This window comes from Panthera pardus, unplaced genomic scaffold (genome assembly GCF_024362965.1).
Source record: "Panthera pardus isolate Hobbes unplaced genomic scaffold, ASM2436296v1 HiC_scaffold_3, whole genome shotgun sequence".
In the NCBI taxonomy this organism is placed as follows: domain Eukaryota; kingdom Metazoa; phylum Chordata; class Mammalia; order Carnivora; family Felidae; genus Panthera; species Panthera pardus.
In genome coordinates this window covers 3095907-3120505 of record NW_026526876.1, presented here as the reverse complement: position 1 = coordinate 3120505, position 24599 = coordinate 3095907, and the positions used below count along the sequence as shown (strand labels likewise).

The following is a 24599-nucleotide window of genomic DNA, read 5'->3' as shown; positions in this document are numbered from 1 at the left end:
TGGGAAGTCACTCAAAAGAGGTAATATGACCCAGTTTACATTTTTTAAACAAGGTATTCTGACTACTGCATGGAGAGCAGACTGCAAGGGAGAGGCGGGCAACAGGGCGGGCAAAACTACCGGACGGCAGACTGTGGCAATGAGGCCAGCGTGATACCAGAGGAGATAGAGAAAAGGGACAGATTTCAGAAATATTTTAGATTTCGGGGGCAACAGGATTTGCAGCTGGGCTGTAAGTGTACCAAGGGGCGGTGGTAAGGTACTGTGAGTTTTAACAATGACGAGGTTTCCAGGCTGAAAAACGGGGTAGGTGTGAGCAAAGAGAAGACGGTGAAGGACTGTGCAAGGGAGGCCACTAGGATCAAGAGTCTAGCTCCGGGCACGTTAAGTCTGAGAGGTAGGTGAGCCTTCAAAGTGGAGACGGGATGTCGGTAGCACACTGCGGTACACGAATACAAATTCAGACGTCGTGAGCCTCGAGGCGGTAGGGAGCCCAATGGTGGAGAGGAGCTAACCTGAGGAGAAAACAGGAAGGAATGTGGAGAAACGGAAGACATGAGAAAGATCGGGACCAAACCGTGCACACCGAACACTGAGGTGCGTTTTCAGGACGCTACATACGTGCGCAATTCTCTATGCCAGTCCTTTCGGCCTGGCTGGCTCCCTGATAAAAAAAACAAAAAAACAAACAAACAAACAAAAAAAAAACAACTACAAAAACATTTCCGCTAATTTTGCTTGGATAAAAGCGCGATGCCTCTGGTGCCATCTCCATCTGCACCGGAGACTGCAGCGGTCTGACAAGCCTGGACGGACGCCAACCCCGCCCCCCACTCCCAGCCATGACCCATCGAATTCCGGGCAATTCTACCCTCGGAGCCTCCATCCGGCCTGCGGGAGTCGGAGCGCGCACCGCGCACCCACAAAGCCAACAACAGGCCTCGTTCACAAAGGCCGCCTCACCTTGGCTCGCTTCAGCAGCTGAATGATCTCGGCCTCGGTCTCGTCCACCGCGCCCTCGGCGGCGGCCCCGCCCGCTCCCTGCCGCTCCTCCTCCTCCTCCTCTGCCGCAGCGGGCCTCGAGAACCAGGCGAGCGCTGCAGGAAGGGGCTCTGAGGTCACCGGGCCCGGCCTGCGCCCCGGTCCCCGCCCGGCCGGCCCCGCCCGGCCCGCGCCCCTCACCTGCCAGCAGCGGCAGCAGGCCCGGGCCCCGGCCGCGCGGCGGGACTCGGGATGCCGGCACCCCCACCTCAGGCGCGCGGCCTCCTGCCGGCCCCAGGAGCAGGCGCGCCGAGCAGTCCCGGCACCGCCGCCCCGCGGCCCGCAGGAGGCCTCGGCCCAGACTCGGGCTCAGCAGCCGGTACATGCTCGCGCGGCGTCCTCGGCGCACTGCAGGCCAAGCCGGACCCAGGCCGTCCCGCCCCCAGTGCCGAGCGCCCGTCGGATTGGCCCGACCGTGAGGCAGGAGGAGGCGTCGTCGTGGCCGCCCGCATGCGCGTGACGCACGCCGACGTCACTGCGCCTCGCCCCGCCCCCGGCCGGCGGCGGGAATCTTCCCCGGACGCTTTCCTGACGGAGCGTCGCGCCTTCTGGGCTCTCCTAGGAAGCCATAGTTTATGACGCCATGGCCGCCGCCTTGGCTGGACTCACGTTGCCCGCTGTCGTGGAGGAGCTCCTGAGTGAGATGGCCGCGGCGGTGCAGGAGAACGCGCGAAGTACGGGCCGGAGGGCGTGCGTAGCTGCGTTGCGGGCGGTGGACCTGGCAGGACGGGGCGGGGAGGCGAGAGGCGGAGTTCCCTGGGCCTGCGGGGCGCCGGGTTGGGGCCCCGCCCCCGCGCTCCATGCCCTGGTCTCTGGGTTCTTTATTCTGTCTGGTTCTATTACCAAGCCCCAGTTCGTAAAAGATAAATAGAAAAGAAAGGAAGGAAAAGAAGATCTAAATTTGTTCAGGGAGCAGCGCAGTGGTTCCCTGCAGGCCAGGGGGGCTGTAGGAACAGAAGTGCTGAGCGCTGTCCCGAAACCCTTCACAAGGGGCATCGGGCTGGGACAGCGGAGGGCACGGGAGTCTGCAGAGACGTTCGGAAAGGTGGGGTTCTGAATTACTCAACTTGCCTGTGGTATCCCCGCCCCTAAAATCTTAAATTAATTTTAAAGTTAATCCTCTTGTACCCTGCGTGCACCAAATATTTTAGAGCCACAAAACCCAAATGCATACGCAATAACTGGAATTAATCGGGGTCTTGTGAAAGCACCTTTTATTTCTCTGACCAGCAGAGGATGCTCTGTGACTATGCTTACCAAATCACCGAGGTGATCTCAAGATGTGTTCTCAGCATAGTAGTATTAAGACGATAATTCTAATGAAAATGCATTGACAAATTAGAATTATTTAACCAATGTAAAAAGAGTCACTTAATAGTAGTTCAGGACTCAAAACTGCCACTGCTTATTCACTTGGGTGGCTTTTGTTTTATTTTTTTTTATTTTTTATTTATTTTTTTTAACGTTTATTTATTTTTTGAGATAGAGAGAGACAGAGCATGAATGGGGGAGGGGCAGAGAGAGAGGGAGACACAGAATCTGAAGCAGGCTCCAGGCTCTGAGCCATCAGCCCAGAGCCCGACGCGGGGCTCGAACTCACGGACCTCGAGATCGTGACCTGAGCTGAAGTCGGACGCTCAACCGACTGCGCCACCCAGGAGCCCCGGGTGGCTTTTGTTTTAAAAGGACTGCACTTTTGGGGCGCCTGTGTGGCTCATTTGGTGAAGCATGGGATTCTTGATTTTGGCTAGGGTTGATTTCCTGGTTTTGTGAGATCAAGCCCAGAGTCAGGCTCTGCGTTGACAGTGTGGAGCCTGCTTGGGATTGTCTCTCTCCTGTCCGCCCCTCCCGCCTCAAATTAAATAAACTTTAAAAAAAAAAAAAAAAAAGGATTGGACTCCGAAAGGGTTTGTCTTGAGTTCCTGCTTTTAAAGGGTTGAGAAAAGTAAGCTGTGCTAACACAAACATAGTATATTCCCTTAAAAGGTTAGGCCAGCCAGGTATTCAAACATGTTCAAATCCCCCCAAAAAATGGGGAGAAAAACCAATCTGTTAGCTCAAACAGTGGTTGCAAAAAGCGGGTCTGTCTGAATGGGTTAATCTATACACAGTGACACTCTTGGAGAAGGCCCAATAGGTGCCCCTGATGCTCATGGCTGAGACCGAGGACCCACTGCCATTGATTCATGTTTATTTCCAGCAGAACCTTTTTCTGCTATTTCAAAATATTTGTCCCAGATAGTAATACACTCTTCCTGATCTGTATCCTTCAATGATAATTTTTTTGGATCAAGATTTGAGTTTACACTTGTATGATGATGGGATATGTATCACATTTGGGCCAGTAGGAAGCTATTATTTGTCCTTTCCTGTGTAACTTTTTGTTTTCCTTGGAATTACAGCTGTTTTTCTATGTATTTATCCCCAGTTCAACCTCAAACTCTTTACCATTGTTCTAAATGTCTGCTCAAGATGTTCAGATAAGTGAGATGTTCTATCAATTTCATTTTCCTATAGAAATCTCTCCTAGAGCTTAGAGTTGATCGAACATGAGCTGACTGCTCTCCTGGATATCTCCTGAGATCTTCCTTCACCATTTTTATCCTAGGAATTCTCTTACCTATGTTGAGCTGTGTGTGTAGTGTATCTACAATGTTCTTTTTCTGGGTTTACTATCTTATAGAGCACATACACTAGTAGCTTCGTGAAGAAGAACACATGAGGTGTACTTTTTGAACCCTTACATGTCTGAAAAGTTTTTTTTTTCCTTTTTTTTTTTTTTTTTAATTTTTTTTTTTTTCAACGTTTTTTATTTATTTTTGGGACAGAGAGAGACAGAGCATGAACGGGGGAGGGGCAGAGAGAGAGGGAGACACAGAATCGGAAACAGGCTCCAGGCTCCGAGCCATCAGCCCAGAGCCCGACGCGGGGCTCGAACTCACGGACCGCGAGATCGTGACCTGGCCGAAGTCGGACGCTTAACCGACTGCGCCACCCAGGCGCCCCTCTTTTTTTTTTTTTTTTAATGTTTATTTATTTTTGAGAGAGACAGAGCACACGTGGGGGAGGGGCAGAGAGAGGAGACATAGAATCCGAAGCAGGCTCCAGGCGCTGAGCTGTCAGCACAGAGCTCGAACTCCTGAACTGTGAAATCATAACCTGAGCTGAAATCAGAGTCGGACACTTGACTGAGCCACCTAGGAGCCCCTAAAATTTACTTTAAGAGAGTCTTTATTACTTTAGCCCGCCCCCCCCCCCCCCCCCCCCGCTTCATCCCTACCTGTAAAACTACCCAGTGCTACTAATTTCTGAGGAAGTGCTACTAATTTCTGAGGATTTTAGGGGGGAAGAGGGTACGTTATTGTTTGGTTTTCTCCATTGCTAGCTTCGGATTCAGTTTCCTCAGGTCTTGTGAATTATTTTCCAGTGTATCTTAGCAGTTGTCTCTCCCTGTCCTTTCATCCCTGGGAGTTTATGTTTAAAAAAAAAAAAAAAAAAAAAATCCTTGTGTTATTGTTTATTGGGGTGTTTGGAAGAAGTAAAATTAGATGCATAGACTTAATCACCATCTTACACAAAAACCTTTTTGGTTACAGTCTTTTAAAGGTTTTTGCGCCTGTGGGGTCACTGGTTTAACATGATTAACTCTCTTTCCATTCTTGTTTTACAGTTCCTGATGAGCATTTATCATTGTAAGTATGTATCCTGTTGTAATTTTTTTTTTTAAAAACCATTTTTTTTTAAGTTTATTTAATTTGACAGAAAGAATGTGTGCATGAGCAGGGGAGGAGCAGAGAGAGGGAGAGAGAGAATCCCTAGCAGGCTCTGCACTGTCAGCCCAGAGTCCGACGCAGGGCTTGATCTCACAAATTGAGATCGTGACCTGAGCCAAATCGAGAGTCGGATACTCAACCGACTAAGCCACCCAGGCACCCCCATTAATGTTTTAAAAGTCAGATCCTTTCAACATCAACTATTGATTTTTAAAAATACCCTTACTAAACTGAGAACAATGTTTTCTTGACAGGATTGTTAAAAATCTGTCCAATAGCCAATACCACATTTGACAGTACAGGGCATTCTTGTGTTGTCTTATTTGTCATTTTTGTTTAACATTGTTCTAGAAGTTGTAGCTGTTAGCCTAACACCTGAAAAAGAAATTAGAGGCATACCTATTTGTAAGAAAAGACAGCTATCATTATTTGTAGATGATACAACTTTTTAAAAACCAAGAGAATAAAGTTTTTGTATTACAGAAATTAAAAATTGTTTTCCTTCACGTACAAAGTTCAAAAATATAACTATTTTCAAATAGCAACAAAAAGGTGAAAGCTACCTAGGAATAAGTGACATTTAATTGTATACGCATATGTACACATTTATTTAGAGAGAATGAGAGAGAGTGGGGGGGGCGGTGCACAGGGAGAGGGAGAGAGAGAGAATCTAAAGCAGGCTCCATGCCTAATGCAGAGCCTGATGCAGGGTTCAGTCTCACAACCATGAGATCATGATCTGAGCTGAAATCAAGAGTCGGACTCTTAACCAACCGAGCCACCCAGGCACCCCAGTATGCTTATATTTTAAAGGTCTAGAAAGATATATACCAACCTGTACCAGTGGCTTTCTTAGAGGAAAGAAAAGAGATAGAATTTAGGTTTAGAAAAGGTTTTAACCTTTTCTCTATTAAATTTTTTACAGAGATTATGTATTAGAAAAAAATTACTTTTAAAACAAAATAGGGAAATAATAAAAATGTAAATTAGCCAAAAATTTTGGGGAAAAGGGTTAATATTACTAGTGATCATAAATATGCAAATTAAAATAATGACACAACTTTCCATCTATAAAACTGGCTACCACAGAAAAGATGCTGGTAAGAATGTCCTAGATGTTGGCAACAGCATGGAGAAAAGGGTAATTGATACCCTGCTGGTAGGAGTGTAAATTGGAAAGTAATCTGGCAACAGGTTATAAGAGCTTTAAAACATACATATTCTTTGGCTTACAAATTCCACTGAAAAGAATGTATCCCAAGGAGGTAATCATGAATGTTCATAAAGATTTTACAGTGAGCATATTCACCCAGTATTGCTTATAGTAGCAAAAGCAAAAACAAAAAACCACCTGGAAACAATCTAGTTATTCACATTAGATTTAATAAACCCTAATTATCCAAAAATGGAGTTTGGGGAAAAGTAAAGTAATTCATCTTTATAATGGAATTCTTTGTAACTATTAAGAGTGATATAAAAAATACTGCATTGAAGAGGTATTCACAATAAAGTTACAAAAGCAGGTTTAAAAATTCTTGTTTATTTTTAAAGTTAACTGTGATTAATAAAGTTATGACCAAATTTTATTTATTTTTCTTTGTCCATAGATAATCTTCATATGTTTAATGTAAAAAATTTAAAACTCTTCCCATTCAAATGGTTTGTTGTGTAAAGAGACTGGTTTGTTGGGAAATTAAGAAGTTGAACATGTTAATTTTGAATACTTAGTAGCTCTGTCTTTATGTTTTGTGTCAGATCTTATGAGTTCTTTAAAACATTAACTTTCCCATTTTAGTTCAACCAGGCCACTTTATTTTCCAGTTTATAAAAGTAACTCCTACCCGTAAAAAAATGTTATTGGAAAATAAAACATGAAAAATGTCAACAATCATACCACCCAGTGATAATCACTGTTACAGTTGGGTTTATTGCCTTTTTATTTAAATTAAATGTTTTATTTTGAGATAATTGTGAATTTTATTAAGAAAAAAATTTTTAGCATGATTGAGAGTTTCTAAATAACCAATTTTGTGCCCAGCCTTTCTCACTTAACACATGAATTTTTTCACATACCAAATTTTTTTCTGATCATTTAACAGATGGTTAGCCTTTACTACTAATGCAAAAAATAACAAATTAACACCCACCAAAGGGGTTATGAAGAACTGACAAGGGGGGCACCTGGGGGGCTCAGTTGGTTAAGCGTCCGACTTCAGTTCAGGTCATGATCTCACGGTTTGCGGGTTCACAGATTCTGTGTCTCCCTCTCTCTCTGCCCCTCCCCCACTCACACTCTGTCTCAAAGATAAATAAAATTTTTTTTTAAAAAAAGAAAGAAAAACTCTGACAATACTGGTATTGGTTAGGATGTGGGAAAATAGAACTCTTAAACAATGCTAGTGGGGCTGCGCTGTTTCCACTGTGGAAAACTATTGGCAACACCTATTAAAGTTGAAAAATGCACACATCCTAAGGCTCAGCAATTCTACTTATATAACCAGGAAGAACTAAGGGACATATACAGGGATAATTGAGTATTATTTATAATGTGAAATAGAAATGATCAGAATGCCTGTCAATAGGGTACTTAAAAAAACAAGATGCATGTACATACAATGGTATATTATTCAAAAGTTAAATTAAAAAATATATATTGAGGTGCCTGGCTGGCTCAGGTGGTAGAGCGTGCAACTCTTGATCTCGGGGTTGTGAGTTCAAGCCCCACAATGGGTATAGAGATCACTTAAAAATAAAACCTTGGGGTGCCTAGATGGCTCAGCTGGTTAAGCGTCTTGACTCTTGATTTCAGCTCAGGTTATGATCTCACAGTTCATGAGCTTGAGCCCCGCATCGGGCTCTGCTCTGACAGCATGGAGCCTGCTTGGGATTCTCTCTCTCTCTCCCTCTCTCTCTGCCCCTACCCTGCTCATGCTCTTTCTTTCAAAATAAATAAACTTTTAAGTAAAATAAAGTAAAATCTTAATAGATATAGATACATGAATAGATACATAGATACATGAATATACATATATATAATATGCATCATTTTTAAAAGCACATTGAAAAAAAAAACAGGTTGCCAAAAATGCCTACAATATATCTTTTATGTTTTAAAACTTATAAGACGTCCTGAAAACATTATTACACTATATGTTAACTGACCTGGGTTTAAATAAAAATAAAAAAAAACCTTTTTTTGTTTTAATCTTTATTTTTGAGAGAGAGACAGAATGCAAGCAGGGGAGGAACAGAAAGAGAGGGAGACACAGAATGTGAAGCAGGCTCCAGGCTCCAAGCTGTCAGCGCAGAGCCCGATGCAGGGCTTGAACCCACAGACTGCGAGATCATGACCTGAGCCGAAATCGAACGCTCAACCAACTGAGCCACCCAGGCACCTCTGGATTTAAATAAAATTAAAAAAAAATAGTAATGAAAAAACTTACAATACCACATGTATATATATGTATACGTTTGTATATGCGTGTGTGTGCGAAGTATACGTATTCAATGTACTAAGTATAATAAAATATAAAAACGTTAACAGGAAGGGAACCAACCAATGCATGCAGTTGCCTCAGGGATGAAAGGAAGTTGGGAATAAGAACAGGAAGCACTATGAAGTATAAACAGGGTTTTATCTGCAAACATGGTAACATTCTGGGGGGTTAATTACATGGGTTTCTCCTATATTGCCTTTTTTTTTTTTTTTTCAAATTAAAATGAAATGAATTGTTTGCAACTGCCAGTCGTGATCCTTTGGGCGAAGTTGCTGAGGTGACAGGCAGTCTAACCTGTAGCCTCTCTGTTTCTCAGGCTGAAGTTCATCTTTGGCCCATCAGCCATTCAGGCCTTGGACCTTGTTGATCGACAGTCCATCACCTTAATCTCATCGCCCAGTGGGAGGCGTGTTTACCAGGTAGAAATCCAGAGGTGGGGATTATCTCAGCAAGAAATCCCTTAGGACAAAATGTTTTCGTGAATCTCAATGGAAACTGATGACCAGCCTTAAATATTTCCTGGATTATAGAAGAACATTTGACCCAGCTTAGTAAAATTAAGTATTAGTAATTAAGATAAGATAAATATGACCTATTAACCCTGCCCAGGAGCAGCATACGGAACCAGCAATGATGTGGAGAGGCGGTTTTCTCAAGTCTAAGGGAGTATAGTTGACTTTTCTTTCCCAGGTTTGATAACAAGCACTTTTCCTCAAAAAACTGGGTTGATATTTCCATCTTGTTCATTATCTGTCGCCTACAAGCAAATGCCAGAATATTTTTTTTTTAACTTTTTTTTTTTTTTTTATTTTTGAGACAGAGAGAGACAGAGCATGAACAGGGGAGGGTCAGAGAGAGAGGGAGACACAGAATCTGAAACAGGCTCCGGGCTCTGAGCTGTCAGCACAGAGCCCGACGCGGGGCTCGAACTCGCGGACCGTGAGATCATGACCTGAGCTGAAGTCGGACGCTTAACCGACAAGCCACCCAGGCGCCCCTGCCAGAATATTTTGAGGTCTTTCTATATGCTCAGATTGATCTGTCAGAAGTGATCTTTCAAAACTGTTGTCAGGAAGTATTCATTAAGTATACCAGACGGAGGCAGTCTACTTGGACCTTAGTTTTGCCCTCTGCAATTTAAGATAGGTAGATTTGTAAAGTAATAGCCTCCGAACAGACTCTGAAAGACTCAGATTTCCGTGTCTTGTTGCTGTTTCCCACCAAAAACCCAACAAGGTATTTATCGTTCAGGAAACTGAGATGCGGAAGAGTGAATTAACAGTCACATCTGGCAGCTGGGACTTGTAACTGCTGCCCTACAGTGTCTCTTTTTATATATAAATGGGGCCACGTTCCATTCCCACTCCTCCGCCCCCCAGTTCAGCTATGTGATACCGTGTAAGTGCAGTGAGATTGAGGGAAGGGAAGGTTGTGAATGAAGAACATTGGCATTTTGTGTCTGGCTTGGAAGGAGTAAAAAAGCCATCAGCTCTAGTATGTAATCTAGGTCTTGCTGAAGACCAGGAAGAGACGGGAGTTTTTCAGTGTTTGGATTCTGGTTTATTTATGATGAACTTCTCAGAGCTGAGACCATGTCCGTTAATTCTTAGTGAGAGAATGAGCAAAGCCTGCTTGGTGCCTTTGGTTAGTGAATTAACCCGCCGTTTCACATGGTAGCATAACTTAACCAGTCTGGCAAAATCTTCATTCATTTCTTCATTAAGGAAAATGATGTGACTGATGTTGAGTGCCGCAGTTAGAAATTTCGGGTCGTGTTTACTTAAAAGAGGCTGCCTGTTAGAATTTTGTCGGGGCGAACTTAGCAGATAAAATACCTCAAACAAAATCGTTCAGATTTTAAGTAATGACTAGGTCACAGACCTAGAGGACAGAAGGCTTAACAGATCACAGCTATTAAATGATATTGTGCCTGACGAGGTTTTTCCATTTCTCTGCCTAGTGTGTTTATTGGGGGTTTCTATGTAGCTAAAGTACCCGGAACAAGAAGGGCCTGTGAGTTTTTCCCACATCGTTTAGTTTGACTTTTCGTCTCCGTTCCAGTGTTAGCATTACACCTGACCTGCACCTCTAGTCTTCTCGTTCTGTGATCTGGTCATTACTTAAAGTCTGAAAGATTTTGTTTGAGATATTTTCATTATCGTTGCCTTGTTGTTTCTTCCGAGGTTGCCACGGCTTACTTAACTTCCCTCATTCCCAGCCTGTACCATATCGCATTGCTTTATTCATCGTAAAAATGCTAACTTCCTAGTACTGTGGCCTTCAGCTTGGACTTTGAATTAAATGAAGCTGTAGAAATCTTACGTCCACCCTCAATTTAACCTTAATGGTTTCCTTGTATACTAACATAGTCAGAATTTGGCTTTAGTCAGAGGTTCTCTGACATGATAAAAGTTGAGTCAGACACTATCTTGATATCCTGCTAGTCTCTTTCCATAGGTCAACCTGATACTCGCACTGTCCTCCTCCAGGTACAGTGGTAATTACTGCAAAGTCACCACTACGTTGCTGTCACCTGAGTCGCTTTTCTGTAAACTTTTTTGGTTCAGGTAGGGAGGGGGAGGCATCGGTCAGGAGAGGCTAAGTTATGCTGTGGTTAACAAATTTCAGAGGCTCACGAAAACAAAGTTTTGTGTCTTGTTGCTGCCTCATATCCACTGAGAGTTCATTGCAGCTCTGCTCCAGAACATCGTCACGCAGGGATCCCAGCTGGTGTGGCAGTCCTTCTCTGGAATATTGTGGATCTCACAGCAGAGAGAAAAGAGGATGTGGTGTGTGCCAATCTTTAATGTTTCTGCTTGGCTACTCACATTTTATTGGCTGAAGCAGGTCACATAGCCAGGGGTATTTAATAGGGCAGGAATGTATAATCTTCTTTCAGAGAGAGGCACCGAACACAGGAAACAATAAATAATACATTTAGCACTATGATGGCTCCTTAAAGGCTTGGAGCAATCATAAAATAAAACTATACTTGTGAATGGATGCCCATCTAGGTGGGTCATACTTCTTAGAACCCAACTGGAACCACAGCAGACGTCCTCCAAGTGAAGTTCATACGAGTCTGCTCTTGGGTCTCAGTATCCTATTTCCCACGTGTTACTTTTTTCTAAAATCTGTCTCCTTCTGGGGATGAACATTCCAGACTATGAGTGGGAGAAGTGGGGCACTTCCTGTAAGAGGAGGTCATTTTTCCATTGAAAGATAAAGCAATTGAATTAGATGATCCCTGAGGTCAATTTCCAGTTCTAATCATTTCTGACTCAGATTTTTACCTTATTATTGGGTTTATTAGTCATCTGATGCTAGATAAGGAAGAAGCAAATTCAAAATTTGCTATCACAACAGTGTTTGCTGCCTTGGACGCTTGAACATTTTACTTTTAGTCTCAGCCAGCCTTTGAAAGCGTCAGGCAAGGGAACCCCTGTAGAATTTCTTCCCATCCCTAAGTCACCTGGCATTTATTCAGCATCATCCAGGGTATTCTCATGGATTGGGGGCCCACTAAAAGAAGGGAGCTGAGGAACCATTCAAGTGAGTGTAGAATTCCAGAGGCTTGTGCCTGCTTAAATTTAAATCCAGGGAGAAGAAACATAGGAGATAGATAAAGGAAGAAATCTAAAGTTTTATTCATCGGTAATAGTTGGAGACCTAAGAATTGTTCATGTCACTGCTGGATATTGGGTTTTTCCCCAGGATTAAGTGGAGAACAGTCTGCTTTCTAGCTGCTGTCAGTTTGACAAACGAGCATGACACTTGGAACACTGCTATTCTGTTGAAGCCTTACCTGTTGCTTTATTCTTTGTTGGGGAGAAAGAAGGAAGAATCTTAGGAGTGCTGACTTTTTTTTTTTTTTTCATCCTGGCCTTTTCATTCAGATTGCCATCTTGGAGCCTAAAACTAATTTGAAAGCCCTGTGGCAAATTCCTAAGTGGCATCTCACGGTAAAATAACCTTCAGGATGTTTCTGCTTCCTTGGATACTGATTTTACACTTCCAGTTTGGAAATTAACTCCAGGAGTGAAGCCCTTAACATTTTTGATTTGGGCTCCCTGGTGGTAGAGAGGCCTAAACAAGTGATTTCTCCGACAAGTTTGTCCACCACAGACACATGATAATTTCACTGTACGTCTCCTTTTTGTCCCTTGCCTGCCAACAAGGCGATTTGTTCTTGGACTAGGCCTCTCACCAACCCCTCCTCCTATCTGCGTCCTCTTTCCATCCTGCTAGGTGAATCGGCAGATCCAGGCGTGCCTCTTTCTGAGACCTCCACCCTGAGCAGCTGAGTCATCCCTTTTGCAGGCTTCTTTGCTTTATTTATTCTCCTTGCTCTCAAACGGTTTTCAAGAGGCCTTTCCTACTTTCTCTGGAAGACCTGTATTTCTGCCTCACTGCTTGCTCTTTACCTGTTCCACACTTTGTTTAGGTGTGCGGCGGAAGCTTCAGAAATGTACACACATGTTGTGCAATACCAGAGGCTGAGAAACACCACAATAATGTGTATCTGAGGGGACCTTTCCCGTCCACCTCTTTTCTAGGCAGCCCATGGAGTAGACCCTGTAAATCACTAGGCGGAGGAACAAAATGGCTCATGTGGATGGTTTAACTAGCCTGAAACTCCTATTTCGTGGTCTGAAGTCCTCAAGGACAGAACCTGTACATGGGGAAGTTGAGTTTTCACTTTTGTGTAAGACGTTACCGCAGCCCTTCCCAGTACGGTTTGCAGAGCTGCTCTGAGTCATCAGGCGGATAAATTCAGGGGAGGGAAGCGCTTTTCCAGCGCACCTTTTGAAGTCTGATCCCATCTGTCCTTTTCTTTATAGGTACTTGGAAGTTCTGGTAAAACGTACACTTGTTTGGCTTCTTGTCATTACTGTTCATGTCCTGCGTTTGCCTTCTCCGTGCTGCGGAAGAGTGACAGCCTGCTGGTGAGGATGGGGAAGGCTCTTCCCACTGCAGTCGAATTAGGAGGGAAATTCTTGGCCCCCTTAGCATGGTTTAAGAGTTGTACAAAGTGAGAATTTTTACTACCTGTTGAAGCAAACGGTTTACTGTCCTGGATTTCAGTCCTCTCTTTTGGGTTTACCCTCCCAAAATGCACTGTCATTTTTTACATCTACATTCATTTCCCAATTGTTTATTGAAAAGGTCACAGGTGAAACTTTGGGGAGGGCAACAAGGTAATCTCGAAAGTTGGCACTGGGAAATTAGACGGCCCAACAAAAATAGGAACTAAAGTGACTGCTGGCGACTTTGCATGTCCCCAACTCAGCTACGAGGTATTTCTTCCCACTACACCCATAAGACGGCCTGGCACTTAGCCATACTTGATTTTCACCACGGGGCAGGAGAGCACATTGATATTTCTGCCGATGTCACAGGAGCCCAGAGCACCAAGCAGGAGCAAGACATACTCACACAACTCCCTGTTCCAAAGGAGAACAGCATTACCCACCTAAGAGCAGGTAGCTATTTTGTCAGTCTTCCCAAGGAAAATTATAGTATCCACTCCATTCTTCCCCTTTCTTTTACACTGTTAACTTTGTAAACGTCTTGGGAATGGCGGTGGGAAGTTGGGCATCTCATTGTTGAAAGGCCGCATTTGCAGCTGATGTGCCCTAAGTTTGTTTCACCTGTAAAATGACAGGATTAAATTAGGGCCCCTGCAATATCTACGCTGTGTGTTCTGTGCCATAAGGCGCAGCACTTCCCCACAGGCTGCTGTCTGTGAGGGTTCTGCTCACCACCCTCCCCCGTAGTACAGCACAGTGGTTAAGGGAGCGTAGACTCTGGGCACATGGGTAGAATGGGGATAAGACCTGTCCTCATGGGGTAGCTGACAGATTTAAGTGAGACAGTCTGTGGGAAGCACTGAGCAACACAGTAAGTCAAGGAACGTTCGCCATCGCTGCGAATAGCTTTCTGAAGGCCGGAAGAAAGAGGCAGAGCCAAAGACTGCAATGAGGGGCCTGTCTTGCTTCTCACTGTGGGTGATACACCCTGTGCCAGCTGGGCCTAAACTTTCCCAAAACAACAGGCAAAGTAAAACTTCCTTTATCCCCCTCTGATTTCCAGAAAAGAATACATTTGTGTCACCTTTTTCTGCAGTTTTTAGGCAGCAAGTCTTTAATCTGTGTGCCCACTCCTTTCCTACTAAATTTAGTGACGGGTCTTGGTTATCTCGGCCCTGCCGAGTAACAGAAGTGTGTTTTGTATTCCAGTGCAAGCATCTCTTGGCAGTTTATCTTAGCCAGGTGACAGGAACCTGCCGACAGCTGAAGGTCTCTGACAAGCAACTGACAGACATATTATTCGCAGAGAAGAAACAAAAAGCATAAGAGGTATAAATTAAGCATCATTATCTTTCAAAATAGAAGTCCCACCAGGAGACACGTGGTTCACGTGGAAGAGAGGTGAAATAATCTTCTGGAGACTTCTTGTTACTGTCCCTCTCCCCTCCTGGACAAGAGACTGTGAGTTGCAACCCAGGATGTGTGTATGGTTTGAAGTTCTGTACAGTTCTTGTGGAAAATCAGAACCCGCCTGTGAGGCCCTTGGATACATTTCTGAGGTGGAATCGAGCATTTTAGACTCAGACGAACCCTAATGTCTATCACACCCTGTCTGCAATTAGATTAAGTTACTGAAGTACTTAGTAATTTTTAAGAGGTTGGAATGGTAGATGAAACTGGTAAGAAAAAGTTTAGGTGAGTTAAGTGTTACTTCTTTTCTTTGGGTCCAGGGAATCACCCTGCAGCAACAAAAGAGCAGAGCAGAGCTATGGCTAAGCAGCAGCAACTATAAAAAGACTCCGGGGTTTTAGTTTCACTGAGCTTCAGCTCCCGGTGGTGTTGCCAAAAAAGCTTACATAAGCTGTATTGTTAGAAAGGTGTATCTGAAGCAAGGAAAGGGCTGGTTTTGTTCTGCGTGCGTTTCTGAGCTTTATAAGAAGCCAAATGAAGGAAGAGACTGAAAGTCATGCCCTGAAGGAAGTAGAGAAACCACTAGGGATTTCCAGTCTGAACAAGAAAACGCAAAAGAGACTCCAAGAGAAGAGTTTTAGAAGGGAGGGAGATGGGACTCGTCTGGACCCCAAGAGAGTGAGGGGTAAGGACAGATGGCAGTGAAGATGAGGCCACCTCAGCCCAGAAGAACTTCCTAAGGAAAGCCATTCATGGCCAGAACGGGAGCCTGGAAGGCCAGGCATGCTCTCTGCGGGGCTTGCACACCTGCAGCGTCCTTGTGCAGATATTACAGCAGTGAACACACGGAGGGGAGAGACTTTACGGCCCAGGAAACACGAGGTGCAGGTGCTGGAGAGCCGTGTGACCGGCTCACAGGCTGTGCAGCGTTCTCTGGTGGCCAGAGCCTTGGGTTCCGTGGAGGCGCAGCACACAAAAGCTGTCAGGACTTTCCTACTTGGGAAGCTTGGGCTGGGTATAAACTTCTCCCTTTAAGCAGTCTTCAGAACAAAGAATAGAAGGTAGATTCAGCACCCTGAGCTTGTTTTTTAAGTTTTATTTTTATTTCATGTCATACACATACACAGTTCTAGGATTTTATTAAAATTTTCACACTTGGGCTCCAGCAACTTGGCCAAACGTCAGCTTGGTAGAGAACTAAAAATCACTGCCTAACTCTAGAAGGGGAAGATGCAGTCTGGAAGAGGAGGGATCCATCCCATTTCTCCAGTTTCTTCCTCTAGGGTATGGCTTTGCAGTATGCGGAGAAGAATGTTAGGAAAATTGTTATCTGATATTCTACTTCAGAACTTATTCGAGTGTCATGTCCCCAAATAAATACAGCAGTTTCTTGACTGAAGAATTAAACTTTTAATTTTCCTGGTCACCTTCCTAGGAATAAGTATGTATGTTTAGTATGTCCAACTTTTGTTTTTCCATTGCTTCTAAATTAAAAAATATTTGTATTACAATAGTTCACAGTGTTTCACAGTAAAATAGTTTCATTTTCTACCAAAAAAGAGGCAGACTCTTAAAAAAAAAAGAAGTCTTTTATAATCCATTCAAGCCATCAGCATCATCCACACAGTGGGAGCATCCAGAAAGAACCATAAATACATTTGTGAGCCTTTGGAGCCTACTAATAACATGTACATATTAGCTAGGTATGTGGTGACTCCAGGGGAGTACTTAAAAGAGGCAGCCCGTATGCTTACAAGGTGTAGCTGTCTTTAACAATGGGAATCAGCTGGTCACGTCCTGTCTGTCCCTTTATTGTGAATTTATGCCTTCTTAAAGAGGCCAGGACCTAGGTCATAGGCCCACATCGAGAGCAGGCTGCACCCCTGCCTGCCCATTCCCACTCTTGAGGACATCTGTCTGGCAAAGAACATACCTGGAGATGATTTTGTGAAAAGTATAGCGGAAGTCTCGGTTCCGATAGGCATAGACGATGGGATTGACAACCGAGTTGGCATGTGACAGGAGAATGGCCATGTTCATTGCCCACTTGGGCTTATCCTTAGCCCGAGCTGGCTGGAAAAGAGTGACACAGTTGATGGCGTGTACCGGCAACCAGCACAGAGCAAAAATCCCAACGATCATGGCCAGGGACTTGGCTGCATGGATCTCCCGCTGGATGATGGTCCTTGAGTGGTCCATCAGCTCAGTGCGCTGAAGCTGCTTGCAGGCCACCATGAAGATATTGATGTAGATCACCAGCATAATGAGCAGTGGGGGCAGGACACACCCAAAGAAGTTGAAATAGACCATGTAGCTCATGGGGACCACATTCTCAAAAAGACACTTCACGAGGCAACAGCTTTCGTTTGTGGCTCCATCCCAGGGTTCCGTGCAGTTGTTGATGGCACTGTCTTTACTGTTCCACCCCAGGAATGGAGTCAGTCCGATGCCAAAGGCAAGGACCCAGAGGCCAGCAATGACTCCTCTCGCTCGGGGCCCAGTGACCAAACTCTTATACCTGTTCAAAAGAACATCATCTGTTATCGTCAGCTTGCAGTACTCTGTAACCAGAGTCCAAGACCCCCACCTCTGCTTTTGTTCCACGGTCTTTCCCCATGACAACCTTTCAGGTTCACCCTCAAAGGGCACCACAGCCTTTTACCCTCAACATGAAACCCGCAAAATCAGTATGAACAGTTTTGCTCTAACAAGCTCAATAAGATTTTCATTCTTGACTTACTAGCTCATCTCTGTTGGCCACAACGGTCGGTGGGAAGTGGGAGAAGTCTCAGAGGGTGCTTTCTAATTACCCACATACCGACTTAGGAGCACAGGTCTTCTATAAGGCGCTGCTCGAAGTGGTGAGCTACGTCAGTAAACAGAACACACAAGATCCATGCTTTTCAAAAGCTTACATTCTAGTGGGTGGTGGGGGGGGGCGGTGGGGGGAACGACTTATAACGAACAACAAACGTATTATCAGTAAGTTGTATGATATGTTAGAAGGAGAGGTGTGGTGTGAAAAGAGAAAAAGCAGAGTAAGGAAGACCAAGACTGGCAGGGACTGTGGTTTTCGAGAGGATGTTCCAAGGCAGCTTCATCAGTAAGGTGCCATCTGAACTAAAGTTGAGGAAGTGAGAATTGGAGCCCCCAGGAGTCACCACTCCTTGGTGGCTCTGGGCAAGAATCCTTCTGGTCCCCCACAAATACACAAGAGATCTGTCCCAGACGATGGGAAGAATCCTCCCTGAATACCTCTGGAAACTGTTAGAGAACAACACTTCTGGTGATGCCCCTCTCTCTGTTAGCAGCAAAGTGGATAAAAACTGGGAAATAACTTAGCAAATATGAAATCACTCTTAGTAATTTTAAACCTTTAAAATCTTACTTAAAATTGCGAGAAATCACAATACACAATGTAGGCATTCTGCCATGAACTAGTCCACATATGGTTAACAGCAAAGCTATAAAGTTGGCTATTAATAATTGATCAATAATACGTATTCAATGTAACATATTGAGGAAATGAAAGAAAATCCTTCCTTAACCTCTAGGAAGAAAATGGGGAACTAATTCGATACACATTACCTTAAGACCTGTCTACGGGAAGTGTCCAATTTCCTGTGCCTGCAGTATAAAGCCTATACTTCTCAGCATGACCCACAGAACCCTCCAGGCCTCAGCCCCACCTACCCAGCGCCTGCCATTCCTAGCCAGCGGCTCCCTCCTGGCCCATGCTGCTCGCAACACCGATGAAACACCTGTTCCTATTTCAAGGCTCACCTCCTGTCCTGATCACCTGTCAGGCTGACGTGGCCACTCCCACTCTCTGGCCCCAGACACACACCTGGCATACAGCTTGTTTATCTGTTATGTGTGTTTTCCCCTCAACTAGAATGTCAACCTCCTGAGGACTAGGACCTTGTCCCTTTGTATTGGTATCCCAGGACCTAGCACGGTGTTTGACATGTATAGTGGGTTCTTAATAATATGGCCATTATGAATACATATCTGATTTGTTGTCAAATCGGTTTAAAAGAAGATTCTACTTAGGAATACCTGATGCTATGGCCTGGACAGGCAGGAGAACCAGTACCGTTTGTTGAGGAAGTTAACAGAGACCTTGACTGGTAAGTGACCATGATCCCTAATCTTTTCTGCTCCCAAGAAGGGCAGCTCTCGGCAATTGGCAGCTCAGTTGTGGGGCCTTTACTACAAACGACCTGCTGGGCTCAGTTGCTCACTGAATTTTCCTTAGCCAAGAAATCCATCTATTTCTAAACCCTTTCTGTTCCCTTCCTCATTCAGGAATGTACAGCCATTCCTTACAAAAATGTTATTCCTGTCCATTACCTCACCAGAGAATCTATTAGTCTCTGCAGGATAACAAGGCAGCCTCCCTAAAAGCCAGGCACTTAGAATCACAGGAATTTAGATTTATGAGGCAGGTCCTCAGAGATCAACAGTCCTGCCCGTTCTCTTTTGTTGTTCACAGGACTCATCTGTATTTAATCAAGTACTGTTGAATATAGGCTAGTCCTGAGCCGGGATGAACTGTATATTGGCTAAGCAAATCCTCTTGTAGGTGATGGTCTAGGGGGGCTAAATGAGGTGGTTCGGTCAATGAGACAAAAAGTCTGCGAGGGTACTTCCGGGAAAGATGTTTACTTCTTGATGAAAGGAGGGGGACCCATGAGGAGAGCCCTTCCCCATGCCCATCCCTTTCTGCTCTTGATGCTCTTACGGGAGGCTGTGGTGCCTACAGCTGCAGCAACTGTCTTACGACCACGCGGGCTGGCCTGGAGACAAAGCAAATGGCAAAGCAGAAGGAAAGAAACCCCAGAACCATCATGGCTATGGCTCCACGTTCTACTTAAGAGATCATTAAAGGTCGATTTCTGAAGCTACTGGTAACCTGCAGCCAAAAGCATACGAACTGGAAGGGACTCTTCTCTCTTCTAATCAAAGTTCTCTCGTTTTACAAATGAGGAAACAGATACAAAGTCTGTGAGTGACAAAAGCAATATGAGAACCAAAGAGCAAAGCTAGGTCAGGACTCTCAAGCCTGTGTACCTTGCACCATATTACACTGCTGTTGTACTTGACATTTTTTAAAGCAATATTAGACACCGAGTATTCTGTACATGGAGGGATCACGGGGTGGCTTCCCACTAGAGTTCAAAACAAAACTGGAATTCACAAAGCTGCTGGATGCTGCAAATGTGAAAAACTACCTTTTTTATAAATGTTTATTTTTCAGAGAGAGCGCAAGCAGGGGAGGGGCAGAGAGAGGACTAGAGAGAGAATCCCAAGCAGGCTCTAGACCTCCAGCACAGAGCCTTGCGTGGGGCTTGAACGCACAAACTGTGAAACCATGACCTGAGCCAGAATCAAGAGTCTGACGCTCAACTGACTGAGCCACCCAGATGCCCGTGACAAACTACTTTTATGCTAAATTGGCTTAGATAAGGAGAAGCAGAAGATTCCATCAGGGGAGCAGCTGGTCACCACTTTGTGAACCCCCAAACACAGCCTCTCTTCCCTGTTATTTCATGCAGAGTTCTTTCTTTGTACCAAGCACTCTGCTGTCACTGGAAACATAATCATAGCCCTCGTGGGTTGTAAAGCTAACGAAAGAGACAGAAAGTAAACAAGTAAACACGCAGATGTGTAATTACAAATCAGAATGAGTTTGGCCAAACCAAAATGAATAGGATGCAGATAAGAGAAAAACAGGAAGACTGTGGACATAGGATGTCAGGGAAGGCTTCTTAAGCCGAGCTAAAGGTTTCAAAGGAGTAAAAAATTTGAAGAGTGGGGAGAAGAGCATTCCAGGCAGAGAGAATGGAATAAGGCTTTCGGACAGGAAAGGATTTCACTTTCCTAAAGAAGCAAAAGGAAATGTGAGTGACCGAAGATCGGGCAGGGCCAGCCACAGGCCATGGGAAGGAAACTCGATTTTGATATTCCAAATGCCTTGGGAAGCTGTTGAAGGCTTTTAAGTGGGAATGGTAGTAACTTACGTTTTATAAAGCTCATGGTATGGAGACTGAATTTTAGGGAAGCAAGAAGGAAAGAAGGGAAGATGGGTTGCAAGGAGATGAACATCAAGAAAACAGTGGATGTCAGTATCCTGATGAAGACAGTCAGTAGAGAGAGAAGATGGAGGGAAAAGGCAAGATTATTAGGGAGCTACGAACCTGAGGAGGTTGGAGGGTGTGGGTCCAGTGCACATGTGAAGGGACACTTCTCTGCTGTGGCTCAAGTAAGGACAACAGGGACAGCGCAGGAGGGGAGGGCTGGGTGGTCAAAAGGCAGGGGCAGCAGCCCTTTTGAGAGCTGCTGTCCCCTAAGATGCTCGGGAAGAAAAGTCACTCCCTAAGGGTGAGGGCATGGCTAGGGTCCTTGAGTGGTCTCGGGAGTGGAAGCGGGAGCTCACTAGAAAAATGTGGCGAAGAGACATTTTTTAAATGTCACCACCAGGTGCGGCAGGGGGCACCTGGGTGGCTCAGTCGGTTGAGCATCTGACTTCAGCTCAGGTCATGATCTCACAGTTGACGAGTTTGAGCTCCACATCGGGCTCTGTGCTGACAGCTCGGAGCCCGGAGCCTGCTTCGGATTCTGTGTCTCCCTTTCTCTCTGCCCCTCCCCTGCTCATGCTCTGTCTCTCTCTGTCTCAAAAATAAATAAACACTGAAACAAATTTTTTTTAAACAAAAAAAATGTGGCGGGATGGTGGCCACTGTGGCTTTAACAGTGGTTAACCGTGGTACAACAACTGTTGTTGATGAGATACAGGCTGCATCGTGGAATCGGGAGACCAAAGGAGAGAGAGAAAGACTGAGGAGACCAAAGACTTGAGACCAGGGTGCGGGTGGGTGGTGCGGTTGGCACGAATAAGGGGAGCAGGGGGGGTGGCAGCAGGGCGGGGTGAGGACAGGGCAGTGTGTCTGGACATGGGCAACACCAAAGTTCCATGTCTACCCTGGAAAGGAGAGTGGAGAGAACCAAGAGAAAGCTCAAGCCCAAGTCCCCACCTGAGGTCTAGGTGTAAGCAGAAATAGGGGAAACCGTGTCCTTGGGGATGCAGATCTGGGTCAAGGCCAGGTGGCCAAGGGAACGTTCAGAGAAGAGGTCAAAGAAATAGGGGTGCGGTGTTGACCCAGAGAGCACAGTGCTTGGGAAGGCGAGGTGGGACTTTGGGTCTAGTCAGCCAGGGAATGTAGAGAGCATTGTGGGGTTGAAAATTAACAATTAGGGGCGCCTGGGTGGCTCAGTTGGTTAAGTGTCTGACTCTTGGTTTCAGCTCAGGTCATGATTTCACAGTTTGTGACTTCGAGCCCCACCTCGGGCTCTGTGCTGATAGTGCAGAATCTGCTTGGAATTCTCTCTGCCTCTCTCAAAATAAATAAACAAAGTGTTAAAAAAAAAAAAAAGAAAGAAAATTAACTGAATTATTGTTAATTGGCTGGGCTAATAAATACTTGGCTAAAGCTGACACTGAAGCCATGTCTCCCTTTTCATCTTTAATATGCCAATGGCACTTGAAACTCTAAAGTAGAAAAAAAAAAGTTTATCATTCCTGTCTTTTTAAAAACATTTATTTGTTAGAGAGAGAGAGAGAGAGAGAGAGAGAGAGGGAGAAAGAGGATCCAAAGTCGGCTCCATGCTGACAGCAGAGAGCCTGACGGGCTCAAACTCACAAACCGTGAGATCAGATGCTTAACAGACTGGGCCACCCAGGCGCCCCATCATTCCCACTTAAGCTAAGACAAGTCTTCCTTCCTCACTTCCTCCCAACTGGTAGATAGAATGGGAACATTCTGGCAGCCTTTGAACCACACGAGCCAACGCTAGGTTTTGGAGACGTGTACCTACAGGCCCCCTCCCCCAGCCGTACAGAACCGCAGTAACACGGAGCCTCTGCTGTCTAAGCGCCGCCTCCGCACAGCCCGCCCGACCCATCCCACTCAGACCAGGCCTCCGAGGTCAGGGCTGCTCTCTCTCCTGTTTACAGATGCAGACACTGAGGCTCTGAGAGGTTACGTGATTGGCCTCTGCCCCTGACTGCAGTCAGGACACAAACTCAAACAAACCTGACTCCAATTTTGCCAAAGGGAGTCGTTTTCCTGCTCGGGAACATACAACTCCTCCACAGATCCCAGCTCCCGCCTCCACTGGTCCCTCAGCCACGGGCCCACCATGGGTGCAGCCAGCCGTGGGTCTGCTGCTTCACCTTCTCCCCTGCCAGAGCTGCTCTCTGGGTCCAGGGAGCCTCCCCTGTGGAGCCAGCCACATGGGAATTAAAGACTTGAAGGATGGGGGCCCTGCTACTTTCTTGGGAAGCAGTCCTTAAAAGGCAGCAAAGAGACTTCCTGTATTCTGTTGGAGGACACAGCCAGGCCCACAGGAGCAGCGTGGGCTCCAGAAATGAAAGCAATTTTAGCGCTGGGGCTCCAGTACCTATAATGGCACAACAGTATCCATGAGGCCTGTGCCTGGGCCCAGGTGGGAGATAGAGATGTTGGAGAAAGCAGACAGGTGTCCCTGCACTGGGCAGGATGCTGGAAGGGATGACCTCTGGGGTCTCTGGCATTCACGAAGGCTCTAGCAGCCTCCTGCCCTGTCTTCTCATCTCCTTCCATCTGGGCCCCCATCATTTTCCTAAATGCTGGCCTCCTTCCTTGGCCCCACCTCTTGCTTGCAGATTTCATCCTCGTGTGTGTGTGTGTGTGTGTGTGTGTGTGTGTGTGTGTGTGTGTGTGTCTGTATGCGTATGTCCCCAAAACATTCCTGAAAGGCAGGGGCCAAGTGTTTTCCTGCATCTGCCCCTATGCTGGTCTCTGCTCTGCCACGGAGGGCCCCGAACACAGTAGTAAGGGCCGCAAAGCCGGACGTCTGCCCCAAACACAGGAGGTGTAAATAAAAGGCGATGAAGAGATGAATAAAGGAAGCATAAGCAGCTTTATTATTCCAAACAAGCAGGAACAATTGTATCCCACACAAAAAGGGTGTTCTGGGCAAGTCCACGTTCTGGGAAATGCACTGCTGTGCACGAAGCGGTGCTGTGATCCACCCGCTCTCCATAGAAGGGGCTCATTAGCTAAGGAGATTGATAGGAAAACAGTCACATGGGGGGAATCAACAAAGGGAACAGTGTGGACGCTGAGGTTACATAACGAAAGAGGAATCGCCAAGTGCCGCATAACAAGTGCTGGCCTATTTCTGGGGCAGGGTCTCCTCCCTCTCTGGCTCTGCAGCCTTGGCTCAAATCAGGCCACCTTCTTGGTCTCAGAGATCAGAGTGCCCAGCTCTCAGGAGCTCCTAGTTCAGCACATGCCCGAGGGCAGCTACCCCGGGCAGTGGCCCGGGGGCTGTGCAGCATCTGTGCTCTGGCATCAAAAAATGACACTGGGGCAACTGGCTCGCTTAGTCACCGGAGCGTGTGACTCTTGATCTCTGGGTCCTGAGTTTGAGCCCCATGTCAGGTGTAGAGCTTACTTAAAAGCTTTAGGGGTGCCTGGGTTAAGTGTCGGTTAAGTCGGTTAAGTGTCCAACTTCAGCTCAGGTCATAATCTCATGGTTTGTGGATTTGAGCCCCGTGTTGGGCTCTCTGTTGACAGCTCAGGGCCTGGAGCCTGCTTTGGATTGTCTACCTTGCTCTCTGCACCCCCCCCTCAAAAATAAACATTAAAAAAAATTGGGGAGGGGGTGCCTGGATGGCTCAGTCAGTTAAGTGTCTGACTTAGGCTCAGGTCAGATCTCATGGTTTGTGAGTTCAAGCCCCATGTCAGGCTCTGTGCTGACAGCATGGAGCCTGGAGTCTGCTTAGGATTCTGTGTCTCCCT

At 45.7% G+C, this 24599-nt stretch overlaps 3 protein-coding genes across 5 annotated transcripts in view; 1 reads left to right on the top strand and 2 right to left on the bottom strand.

Annotated features, from left to right (window-relative positions):
* TTC19 (tetratricopeptide repeat domain 19) overlaps positions 1-1437 on the bottom strand; it is a 43841-nt gene extending 42404 nt beyond the window's left edge. The window contains exons 1-2 of one of the 2 annotated variants that reach the window (XM_053893267.1): positions 1183-1437; positions 964-1097 (exon numbers count right to left, since the gene is read on the bottom strand). In XM_053893267.1, coding sequence (XP_053749242.1) covers positions 964-1097; positions 1183-1366 — 318 coding nt within the window. In that variant the 5' untranslated portion in view covers positions 1367-1437. The remainder of the gene's footprint in view (positions 1-963; positions 1098-1182) is intronic. The other variant, XM_019413359.2, reaches the window with a different exon arrangement.
* A 39-nt stretch (positions 1438-1476) lies between these two features.
* Positions 1477-16264, top strand: ZSWIM7 (zinc finger SWIM-type containing 7). Of its 2 annotated transcripts, XM_053893270.1 has the most exons (6): positions 1477-1715; positions 4712-4733; positions 8628-8730; positions 13153-13257; positions 13711-13794; positions 14551-14662. In XM_053893270.1, exons 1-5 carry the CDS (start codon positions 1625-1627, stop codon positions 13786-13788), a joined length of 399 nt encoding a protein of 132 aa, XP_053749245.1. In that variant the 5' UTR covers positions 1477-1624; the 3' UTR covers positions 13789-13794; positions 14551-14662. The 2 variants fall into 2 exon arrangements, with proteins under 2 accessions (XP_053749245.1, XP_053749244.1); XM_053893269.1 differs by lacking the exon at positions 13711-13794 and having other exon boundaries at positions 1489-1715; positions 14551-16264.
* The window catches only part of ADORA2B (adenosine A2b receptor), a 26080-nt gene continuing 17313 nt past the window's right edge, over positions 15833-24599 (bottom strand). The window contains exon 2 of the mRNA XM_019413360.2: positions 15833-17269. Coding sequence (XP_019268905.1) covers positions 16603-17269 — 667 coding nt within the window. The 3' untranslated portion in view covers positions 15833-16602. The remainder of the gene's footprint in view (positions 17270-24599) is intronic.

Bases quoted from the DNA above. Each gene is read 5' to 3' on its own strand.
- ZSWIM7 (XM_053893269.1), top strand. From the start codon at position 1,625: ATGGCCGCCGCCTTGGCTGGACTCACGTTGCCCGCTGTCGTGGAGGAG. The intron at 8,731-13,152 runs GTAGAAATCCAG...TTTTCTTTATAG, and splicing joins GTGGGAGGCGTGTTTACCAG to GTACTTGGAAGTTCTGGTAA. The intron at 13,258-14,550 runs GTGAGGATGGGG...TTTGTATTCCAG, and splicing joins GGAAGAGTGACAGCCTGCTG to TGCAAGCATCTCTTGGCAGT.